At 38.1% G+C, this 12,278-nt stretch overlaps 1 protein-coding gene across 3 annotated transcripts in view; it reads left to right on the top strand.

Moving 5' to 3' along the window:
* Positions 1-12,278, top strand: part of ralgps1 (Ral GEF with PH domain and SH3 binding motif 1) — a 169,148-nt gene that overhangs the window by 28,709 nt on the left and 128,161 nt on the right. For all 3 annotated transcript variants that reach the window (XM_053624771.1, XM_053624770.1, XM_053624772.1), the window contains exons 2-4: positions 2,877-3,007; positions 5,460-5,564; positions 7,125-7,175. In XM_053624771.1, the coding sequence (XP_053480746.1) occupies positions 2,954-3,007; positions 5,460-5,564; positions 7,125-7,175 (210 nt within the window). In that variant the 5' untranslated portion in view covers positions 2,877-2,953. The remainder of the gene's footprint in view (positions 1-2,876; positions 3,008-5,459; positions 5,565-7,124; positions 7,176-12,278) is intronic.

Raw genomic sequence — 12,278 nt, 5'->3', positions numbered from 1 at the left:
AATTTCACCTGTCCACATGCTGTTCATCTTTGTTATGGTACCATATAAAGTTTTGGGTGTTTCATTTTTACGAAAGCTTCAAGTGCAGATAATTTGTCGTCTATATGTGCAAATGGACAACTGCTTGAAGCCATGGGCTGTAAACGTACTGAGTGTCTTAGTGCAGGAAAACATGAACTTGGGCAGTGAGTAGCTGAATTGCTGAATGTAGGACACATGAATCATGAGAGGAGAGAGGCTCTTACACTGGATATGTTGAGCGTTACACACTTGACACAGTTGTAGAAATGTCAGTTTTAGAAATCTAATCTACTTTTTCATTATAGTTGCATTTTGCAAGAAAATTTTTATGTAAAAACAGCATTGTGTGCATACTTTTAAGACTAACACAGTAAGCATTGCCTATGTATACTGGTAACTGTTTGCCCCCAATACACTATACTATATACAGTTATGAGAAAAATAAAGTACACCCTGCTTTATGGTTTTTATCACTGCTTAAATCTACCATGCGATTGTCTCATTGCTGCGGCCTGGGTTTGATTCCCAGTCAGGGATCCAACCCTAGCCACTGGAGACTTGCATGAGTCAATGCACTCTCAGTGCCAGGCCCCAGGCCAGGAAAATGGGAAGTGTTGCATCAGGAAGGGCATCTGGCATAAAACTTGTGCCAGAATCAAAATATGCTGATCTGCTGTGGCGACCCCAAGTGGGAGCAACCAAAAGAAGAAAAAAGAAACATTTATCATGGCCTAAATAACAAGGTAACAAATTAACAAATAATAGAACAAGTAACCTCAGGTGACAGTAAAAAACTGAAATGATTCAGTATGTATTAATTTTTCCCCCCAAAATAAAACAACATTCAGAAAGCAGGGAGGAGAAAAGTACACTTCCAGTGGAAGCCCAGTGGGCAAAATGTTGGACTACCAATCAGAAGATTGTGAGTTCAAATCCCACCTCTATGCACAGCACCTGCTCAGTTAAAATGAGGGAAATGTAGGTCACTCTTGAAAAAGGCCACCTGCAAAAATGGCTTAAATGTACTAATGAAATGTACAAGATTACTTTACTTAACCATCAAGAAGTGTGACTACCTTTTATAAAAGAAGAACTTTTGGCACTTTCGTGCTCTGAAGCACTCGGGTGTGTGCCTACATCATATGGCCTGACCTCAGCAATTGTTTTTGCTCATCAAGCTGGGAGGGGTTATAAAGCCACCTCCAAACAATTTGAAATTCACCATTCTACACTGAGGACGATTGTTTACAAATCAAGGGGGTTGAAAATCCTATCAGGAGTGGGCATCCCACCAAATTCAGTCCAATGACCGACTATTTAATGCTCAGAGATATAAAGAAAAACCCGAGAGCTGCATCATTTGACCCACAAGCCTTTGTAAGTACATTTAAACGTTTATGTTCATGACCATACAATCTGAAAGACTGAACAAGTATTGCTTTCATGGAAGGGTGGCTAGGAAAACACCATTTCTCTCCAAAAAGAAAATGGAACAAGACTGACCAAACCACAAAAGTTCTGGAACAGTATTCTTTGGACTGATGAGACCAAGGTGGAGATGTTTGGTCCTCATGCACAGCACCATGTTTGGTGAAAATCAAACAGAGTATCACCACAAACACTTCATACCAGTTATCAAGCATGGTGGTGGAGGGGTGATGATTTGGGCTTGTTTTGCAGCCACAGGACCTGGGGGAAACTTGCAGTCACTGAGACAATGATGAACTCTATACCAGAATATTCTTCAGACAAATGTGAGGCTTGCATCATAAGCTGCACTGAAATTTGGTCATGCAGCAGGACCATGATCCCAAGCACACAGTAAATCAACATCTCAATGGCTAAAGAATTTTTTTTTTCTTTTTTTGTTTTTCTTTTAAATAGGTGTTAGAATAGCCAAGTCAAAATCCAGCCCTCAACCCCATTGGCATGCCGTGGCAGGATCTTAAGAGAGCTGTGTATAAATAAATGGCCTCAAACATCAATGAACTGAAGCAATGTTTTAAAATTTCTCCAAAATGATGTGAGAAACTAATGAACTGCTACAGAAAACATTTACTTGAAGTTATTTTTCTTTCTACATGTTACTGAATTGGGCAGGGCAGTGAGTAGCTGAATTGTTACATTGTAAATGTTGGTTTACTTTTGGGGGGAAAAAAATATATTAACCAGATACAACAGATTTTAATGTTTTTGTTGTCATTTCAGGGTATTTGTTTGTTTATAGAAGTTGGTTAGGACCACACTATTTAGTACCTGATAAATAAATAACCTAGAATTGAAGGAGGGTGTACTTTCTTTTTCCCATGACTATACACACCATACTGCCTCGGTGAAACACAAATGAGAGTCTTAACTTGAACTGCTTGCTCTTAATCATTATGCTGTGCCAAACAACTCTGGTGCTAAGATTCACTGGATTCTTTTTGATTACAATTGGACTGTATGTGATTAATGACCCTAAACCTAGAATTATGAATATAGAATGATGCATTTTGAATGAGAAGATCATAGGATCTATTCCAAAAAATAGATTCTTGAGGATTGCAGGTCGGCTCCTAACGTTCAACTAAAAGTGTCAAAAAGTCAACTTGTTCACAAACAATACAAAATATCACTAAATACAGACATTCATGTGAAGTAAATCTAACATAACTGATTTACAAAAATGACTAATGATTACTACAAATGCACTAACCTATGTTGCTATATTTATAAACGTCAGGGCAGTTGGATATATATGGATGTAATATTTTGCATACCTCTGTGTAGTCAAAGAATGCAGATAAAGTACATCCAACTTGTCAACTGAAGCCAAATGAGTGCAATGAAATTTCGCAAAAATCTGTTTTAAGGGATGGCTGAGACGTCGTGTGCGTCAGTGACCAGCTGAGGTCTGCTGAGAGCTCGCTCTACTCATCTGGCTGAGAGCATGTACAGGAAGAATGGACTCCCTGTCAGTGTCAGCATCACCTCTGCCACCCAGGTATGTACGCGCACACACACACTTTATTTAACAAGTATCGTATTGTGTGTTTCCAATTATATGTAGTGATTACTATGTTTAAAACTTGTGATATCATAGATAAAATGTTTGAAGCTTAGCAGTTAAAGCAGAGTAGTCGTAGTAATGATGATAATAATGAACAATATTTTCTAGAGCGCCTTTAAAAGCAGGTTCTCAAAGCGCAGTAGGAAGTTATAACAAAGTTCTGTATTATTTCTGTATCATAATCATGTCCTCAGACAACACATGCATTTAGGCACTGACATAATGAAATATACTGTATATGTATTAGGGATGTACATTTATTTGTAATGAACAGGTAATGTGTCCTAAACTGTGACTGTATTTATGGGGGAGGTCATGAATGGTGTTTAAAAGTGAAGCCACAGTGTCTCTGAGGCCCTCTAGTGGCTGGCCTCAGTACATTTACATTTACATTTATTCATTTAGCAGACGCTTTTATCCAAAGCGACTTACAAATGAGAAAAATACAAGCAAAGCGATACATCAAGCAGAGAACAATACAAGTAGTGTTACCATACAAGATCTATTAATTGAGTTCCAGAAGAAGTAAAGTGCACAGAGTAGAGGAGTTGGTTAGGTGTTCACGGAAAAGGTGGGTCTTTAGCTGTTTTTTGAAGGTGGTGAGAGATTCTGCGGTCCGGATTGAGATTGGAAGTTCATTCCACCACTGAGGAACAGTTAGCGTGAAGGTTCTGGAAAGGGACCTTGCGCCACGCTGAGTGGGAACTACTAAATGTCAGTCGCTAATCGATCGCAGATTCCGCGAGGTAACGTAGGCCTTCAGGAGAGCGTTGAGGTAGGAGGGCGCTGTTCCTGACAAGCTCTTGTAGGTGAGCATCAAGGCCTTAAATTTGATGTGGGCACCTACAGGAAGCCAGTGGAGGGAGGTGAAGAGGGGGGGGACATGGGTTCTCTTGGGCTGGTTGAAGACAAGGCGCGCTGCAGCATTCTGAATCATCTGAAGGGGTTTGATGGAGCTGGCTGGGAGGCCTGAAAGCAGTGAGTTGCAGTAGTCCAGTTTAGAGATAACAAGAGCCTGGACTAGTATCTGTGTAGCCTGTTTGGTGAGGTAGGGTCGGATTTTCTTGATGTTGTACAGGATGAACCTACAGGACGTTGCAGTTGAGATGTGGTCTGTAAAGGTCAAGCTGTCATCAAGAATCACCCCAAGGTTCCTGGCCATCCTGGTTGGCATGAGTGAGCTGAGCTGTACAGTGAGGTTGTGGTTGATTGAGGGACAGGCTGGGATGACGAGAAGCTCAGATTTTGCCAGGTTAAGCTTAAGATGGTGTTCCCTCATCCAGACCAAGATGTCCGACAGGCAAGCAGAGATGCGTGCAGAGACGGATGGATCGTCAGGCTGGAAGGACAAATAGAGCTGGGTGTCATCAGCATAGCAATGATATGAGAAGCCATGAGACTCAATCACCTGCCCTAGAGATGTAGTGTAGATAGAAAAGAGGAGTGGACCCAGAACTGACCCCTGCAGAACACCAGTTGTGAGTTGCTGAATTTCAGAAATACCTCCCCTCCATGATACCTTGAAGGATCTGTCAGAGAGATAGGATTCCACCCAGCGCAGAACCGTTCCAGTTTTGCCCAGGCTGGAGAGAGTTTTAACTCTCCAGTACAGTTTTAACTCTGCCCATTCCCATGTTCGTGAATGGACAACGAGCCAAGCTTACATTTTAAGTTACTTCTCTGCAAATTATTTTCAGGAATAGTGTTTTGTTATTTTTACAAGTTCAGCTGACCTTGATATCGTCCCCCAATATTTTTCTTTACGATAAATGAATAAAATGGCATGGTTGATGAACTAATTGACAGGTTTGGACATAAAGGTGCTTCATGAACATGGATGTCCTTTCCAACACACACCTGAAGCTTTTGACAGTTTGGTATCAAAACCATGTCTTGTTCTGCAGTAATTGTTGTAACAGACCCTAAGAGGAGAGTGCTTGACAGTTTTTTCTGGTATGTTGCTTTTGATATTGTTATGCTTTTGACAGTTTGACTAGCAAACCAAACGTAACTGCATAAATTAATACAGCTAATACTAGCTAAATGTTATATTTACATAACACAGTTGTAAAGTTGAGCAATAGCAGTTAATTTGATTAAGCCTTCATTGTAGAAGAATCAGCATGTTAGTCCGGTTTTCATTATTGATTTATATTGTATCCTGATTTTAAATGCTAATTTTTAAGGCTCCTGTACACATTTCATAATTTTTGCAAATTGATTTTAATTTAAACACTAGGTTAGATCTTCATGAATTTGTGCTGCTGAAGAGCCAGCTCGTTTAACCTTAAATTAAGATCATTATGAACTGTGCATGCATCATCTTATTGTGCTTCATACTTTCATATTGTATTAATATGCACCTTACATGGTTGTGTACTTGCAGGACAGCAGTAGTTCGGAGTCTTTGGATTGGCAGAGTTTGGATTCCGCTAAAAGCTATGACGCGGTGGTATTTGACGTGCTCAAAGTGACACCTGAGGAGTTTGCTGTGAGTTAGTTACTGTACACAAATATAGCAGTGAACATCGTCCTAAGCACTGCTATTGGTCCCTTAGAAGGAAAATATTTTGGATAATCTCACCTGTATACTGTAGATTTCTATCTTCTAAGAACTGTTGATGCAATAATAAAAACTCTTATTCAAAATATTCTTATACTGAACATTATCTCAACACACGGTACTGTTTGCAGTCACTATTCTACACCTGTATACTTTAATGATTTATAATCTCATTATTTGGTGTCACCCAGGAGAGGATGGGCTACTTTTTAAAGTCTGGTTTCTACATCATGTTTCAGGGCAGCTCTCTTTGCCACTCTTGCCTCATTAGAGGTCTAAATCTACATCCATATTTCTGAAAATCTGCTTTGTGATGGTGTCTATTGTTGAATTGAAACATTTACCTTCTAAAAGGGAATTTAATAGAGCATTTGACAAGTCACATAACACAAAAAGCCTTAATTAAAATGGACCAAATTAGACCATGTTTTATGCCTCACTGTTGGGTTTCATGGTTTCAGGTGTGCAGTACTGAACTTTTTTTTGGTTAAAAATGAGCTAAAATCAATTATCGAGCAAGTACATAAAATAAATCAGTGTTTAAAATTGTCTCCTTATCTTATTTTCTTCTCCTTATCTTTCTAATATCTTATCCTTACCCGATTCGCAACAGTAAGCTTATAATATGATTTATAATTTGAAATGTTGGGTCAGATTTCGCAGGAACCATCAGTCTGACCGCATTTGTCTTTGCATGGTTGCATCACATCCGTAAAAAGAAAGAAGAGCTGGCTACTATATCGTGTGTGGGGGCTGAGGATGGTGGAGTGTTTGTAGCTTGTTCTTAGAACAGTTGCTGAGAATTTAAATGTGTAAACTTTTAATCTGGATAGTTCTAAACGCAATCATTGACATCTGGAGAATCGGCTGTTGTCAAAACCAAGAAGCCTCAATCTGCGGATAGCCTGCAGTCAAAAAAGGATAGTGACCGAGAATAAATATCGGCATGGCTTTTGAGAGGTGGTGACAATCTGAAGGGATTGAAGACTCGGAGAAGGCTTTTTTTTTTCTGATGAACAGATAAGATGGCTCAGTAGGTGGCTAGCTAACATTAGCATACTTGTTCGCTTGATTCAGCTAGGTATCAAGTTTCCTGTCTGGTTTTTTATTTATTTATTTTTTTTAATTGTTTGTTTTTGATTCGCTTTGGTCAGTGTGGTAAATTGCACTTATTTTCTGCTAGCTATGACAGAGAGCAAGTCACCTCCACTCCAAGAAAACTGTATCCACCACCACCTCCGTTGTCAAGTATTGGAGCTAATATACAGCCCATACAGTACATATACCTGAAACCATCAGATTCATTTGCACAGAGGTGCAGTTTAAAAAAAAAAAAATACTAAAAAAATAAACTCCCCAAGTAACTTGCAATTTTATGTTTCAAACAGATTTGACAATAGAGAGGCAAAAGTTCAGTACTGCCGCTTTAATGAAATGTTAGGAAATGTCAACTATTAACAGTTTTAAACTTTCTTTCTTTTTCGGAAGGGCCAGATCACTTTGATGGATGCTCCTGTATTCAAAGCAATACAACCTGAGGTAAGGTTCTACAGCTACACTTCATTTTACCAACCTATGTAATGATACTGAAACACTGAGAGGCATTGGGAATTAAAGAATTTTTAATTGTTTTCAATGATTTTATTTGCAAAGCAGTTCACATGCTATAGCCTTTCATCTGTGGAACATCAACCCTTCACAAAACATGTACAGTGCCCTCCACTAATATTGACACCCTTGGTAAATATGAAAAATTGTCTTTGTTTAACTTTTGGAGGTTTTGTTTAAAAAAAAAAAAAAAAAAAAAAAAAAAATCACAAAAATACTCTGCTCTCATGGATAACAAACAATTGCAAACACAACACAGGTTTATTAAAAAAATCTTTGTCAAATATAGGTGTGCAACAATTATTGCCACCCTTTTAGTCAATACTTTGTGCTACTTCCCTTTGCCAAGATAACAGCTCTGAGTCTTCTCCTATAATGCCTGATGAGGTTGGAGTATACATGGCAAGGGATCTGAGACCATTCCTCCATACATCTCTTCAGATCCTTCAAATTTCGAGGTCCATGCTGGCGATCTCTCCTCTTCAGTTCACCCCACAGGTTTTCTATGGGTTTCAAGTCAGGGAACTGGGATGGCCATGACAAGTCTTTTTTATTTTGTGGTCATTAAACCATTTTTGTGTTGATTCTGATGTACGTTTTGGATCATTGTCCTGCTGGAAGATCTAACCTCGGCCTATTTTAATCTTTCTGGTAGAGACAGTCAGGTTTTCATTTAATCTGCTGATATTTGATAGTCCATAATGCCAAGTATCATAACAAAATGTCCAGGTCTTCTGACAGAAAAACAGCCAAAACATTAGAGAGCCACCACCATATTTAACTGGGGGCATGAGGTGCTTTTCCATATGGCTACCTCTCTGTGTGTGCCAAAACCACCTCTGGTGTTTATTGCCAAAAAGTTCTATTTTGGTTTCATCTGACCATAGAACTCGATCCCATTTGAAGGTCCAGTAGTGTCTGGCAAACTGAAGACGCTTGAGTTTGTTCGTGGATGATAATAGAGGCTTTTTTTCTTCAAACCCTTCCAAACAACTTGTGGCGATTTAGGTGACGTTGGATTCTAGTTTTGGAGACTTTCTGACCCCAAGACGTAACTAACTTATGCAGTTCTCCAGCTGTGATCCTTTTTGGCCACTCAAGCCATCCTCTTCACAGTGCATTGAGGGTTAGGGTTGGCGAACTAGCTTTAATGGAATATGTGTTGCCTCATATTTATACTCCTGTGAAACAGGAGGTCCTGGTTGAACAATTTCCTGCTCCTAGTCACCCAGGGGTGCTTAATTTTTTTTTTTTTTTTTTTTTTTTTTAATATCAATGGGAATATATTTTTCTCATACACATTCATAGGGGTGCCAATAATTTTTGCCATCTATATTTAACAACTTTTTGATAAACCTGTGTTTGCAATTGTTTGATATCCATGAGAGCAGAGTATTTTTGTGAATTATTTTGTACAAAAGATCAAAAGGTTAAACAATAGACAATTTTTCACAGCCTTTTGTTGCTCATATTTACCAAGGGTGCCAATATTAGTGGAGGACACTGTACTTGAGCATAAATATTTGTACACTTATTTATTTCTTTATTTCTTTCTTTATTTTTATTTATTTTTTTTTACATGTATTACGTGAATAAAATGCACATTTTAAACTATAGCACAGTTCTTAGCATATAGCTAAGAAATGCAGTAGAGGCATTGTAGCATTTAGAGGCTTTAGGAATGAAAGTATTTTAAATAATATTTCTTTCTTTAGTAGTTCAGAGATAGTAAGCCATGTTATAGCCATGTACCTGTGTCCTTGTGAACCCTTGTACTCAGTCACTGTTGAGATTTTACTGATGTTGCAGATGTGTGTCTGTGACAGACTTCCTCATGCTACGCGTTACCAGCTGGTACACATCACAGTATGCCAAAGATGTTTCTCTTCTAAACTATTCTATAAACTATATTAATCAGTTTAATGAAGTGTGGATGGAAAACAGTCAGGTTTTTTCCTTGTAGAGAGCCAAAATTAATAACCATAACCTCTTCCAAGTGTTCCAGACAGTCTTTCTAGCAATGATGTCATGCTGAAGTGTTCTATACTTGGCCCATGGTTCTTTTCTCCACCATCCGCTGTTTGGATTGTCATAAAAGCTTTTTTTTCCTTCTTCTTCTTCAAATCTGTCATTATGGCCTTTCTCAGCTATTCTGTCCTTGCATCATAGAAACAGAAATGATAGTATTGTCTTCTATTTAAAGTAACTGAGTGAGACTGTGTATGGAAGGTTTAAGCTTGTTCCAGTGTTTAGATTGGTGTGTCTGAGTAACAGTAGTGTCATTAAAGAATGATGTGCAAGTGGTTGACCTACTTTCCAGCAGTCCTTGGTTGCCATGTGTCTCTGCTTACACAACGCTTGGGCACATATCAAGGAAGATGCAACAGTTTTATGCAGCATGTTTTACAATCAATAACGTGAAGCACATTTATCTTTTCCACAAGCTGTTTGGTAAGATTTATTTCTGATTTCTGCAACAGCAATCATGTTCCTGTGAGTATCACATCATTGTGCTAATGTAGAGTCCCACAGCTTCTCTTGGCGCTGTTTACTGTTGAGTACGGTTATCGTTTCCATTCTCGCTTCATTGGAAAACATCTCTGCGGGATATGTTATCAAGGAGGCACATCATGGCTTTGACATTTATACTGTTCCAAATCTGTAATAACGCTAATAATAATAATAATAATAATAATAATAATATATAGCTGCAAGCAGCAATTAAGGGGCCAAGCACTAAAGAGGCTAAACGAGGAGCTAAACAAACATGGCATGGAGCATCAAGACCAACTGCAAAAAAGAGCAATTTTAGACAGTGGTATATGATTTTAGGCAAAATGGTTGAATATTCATAAATGCAATCAATTATGATTTAATTGCTTATCATATTTGACCAGTAGGTGGTGTTGTGACCAAATTGATCTGATATGGTCAGTGTGGGGTCACAATGATGCACACAAAGTTTGGCATCAATATGCCAAAGCCTTGAAGAGATGCAGCCTCTGAATAGTTTTGCCATCGTGCCATCAACTTTGTTGATGCGTTAAACAGTTTAGTATATGAACACAAAATCCATAACTTTTGCCAACATGGTCTGAAGATGATCTGAATCGAAATTGGGCCAATGCTCTAGAAGGAGTTCGAAAAAGATTTTCAACAAAATGCAAAACTGTGGACAGCAAGTTTGATTGACCATGGCATAATTGGTATCATTGTTCTTGGCATGATTCACAGAATCTATCAACACCAGTCTCATTACAATGGGCAAAAGGAGTCAATAGCTATTAGCATTTTTTAGAAATAGCATTATAATTTTTGATCAAGGTGGCGCTTCCCTAAACTTTGAGTCCCTTCAGAGCATGGTGCCAAAGACACATACTGAGCTTTGTAACAATATTTCAAGTCGTTCGTAAAATACAGCATTTTATGACTAAATTCAAAATGGCCGACATAGGAAGTTTTCATATCATTGGGCTTTGTATACCCCAGTGAATGTAAAGAGACAAATTTTATGACAAACTGTTCAGAAGTTATAAGCAAAAATGTGCTTTTTTCATATCTCATGATCACTAGGGGGCACTGTTCCAAAACTGAGCAGGCACCCTCAAGTCATGATGCCTATGACAAATAAGTTTGGTATGAATATGCTAAATTGTTGGAGATATACCCTCCTGTCTATTTTGGCGTGCTCTTTGTCGAATTTGTTGAAGTGCCATTCGAAAATGGTATGATTTATCAAAATTCTGTGAATGTTTTTGTTGTAAGTGTGTACATGATGCACGCCAGTTTTCATGCAAATCGGACAAACAGCCTAAAAAATAGGTTTTTCTGAAAATTCAAAATGGCGGAAAAATTACTTCATAGGGTGCAATCGAATCATCTTGAGCCAAGGAATCAGAGGAAAAAGAACTTAGTTTCTAGGACTTCTGCTTAAAAGTTATTGACATAAACGTGAGTGCAACTTTGGACAGTTGGTGGTGCTAGAGGGATTGAGTTAGAGACTCCAAATTTGCTGGATTAACAGTTCAGTCTGTCCTCTCTGTGTGCCATAACTTTCATAACTTTCCCGCAAGTGGTTCTATGGGCTGCCTTAGACTCAAGAGCAGAAGAAGAAGAAGAAAACTAATGAAAACAATGGGGGTCTTCTCTGGGGCTTGACCCCTAATGACACACATGCCTTCCTGTCCTCCTCCAGAGCTTCATCATTTACTGATCCAGCCCTCTCATATTTAAAAATGAATCCGTGTATCAGGATTCTCTGATCTGAAGGTGGCAATTCAGTGGCACTGGTTTCGTAATGCACCAATAAATTATAATGGATTTTATTAAAATAAATGATCCTGTATTCACATTTGTCATATTTGACCAAAGAGTAACTAAATGTTGTGAAAGGTGTGTATCTTTGATGCGTTAAATTTACACCACTGGCCGAAAACCCCAGTTTCTTTCGTTCATTCATTCATTTGTTCATTTGCATAGTAGTTTTGAGCTAGGGAATTGCAGTGAGCATGAACATCAGGCAAGTGTAGAATACATAAGGAAATTCTGATTTTTCAATATATTGCATATGCAAGCTTGATTTCACAAATGTTAGACATCAAATTAATTTTCATGTAGCATCAGTGGGTGATACCACTGACCTCAAATCCTAATTCACGATACTGTAGACCAATTTCTTACATACTAGATATCCAGCATATTTTAAGATTTATGGATGGTGATTTTATTTTTAGAATTAATATTTTTAGAATTACTTATATTTTTAGAATTAATTATAATTAATAGCAAAAACAGATTTGGCAGCACAACAGATATAGTTAGATATGGAAATAGTTATGCACTTTTTTTTTCCCCTTTACTTTCTTTTGCATTTATTCGTACTTGTTTCAATCTGTAGTGTAGTCTACCAGTAATAAGTGAATTAAAATGCACATTGTAGTTGCATGACATTTAGTGCAAATAGCTTTAAAAAAAAAAAAAGTCAGGTTATGCAGCTAATAATCCACTGGAGGGCTGAGTCAGTCAGTGTTCCCT

The sequence above is a fragment of the Ictalurus furcatus genome, chromosome 5 (genome assembly GCF_023375685.1).
Source record: "Ictalurus furcatus strain D&B chromosome 5, Billie_1.0, whole genome shotgun sequence".
Lineage (NCBI taxonomy): Eukaryota > Metazoa > Chordata > Actinopteri > Siluriformes > Ictaluridae > Ictalurus > Ictalurus furcatus.
Note: the sequence above shows the minus strand (reverse complement) of the source record. Positions and strands in the feature narration are given on the sequence as shown.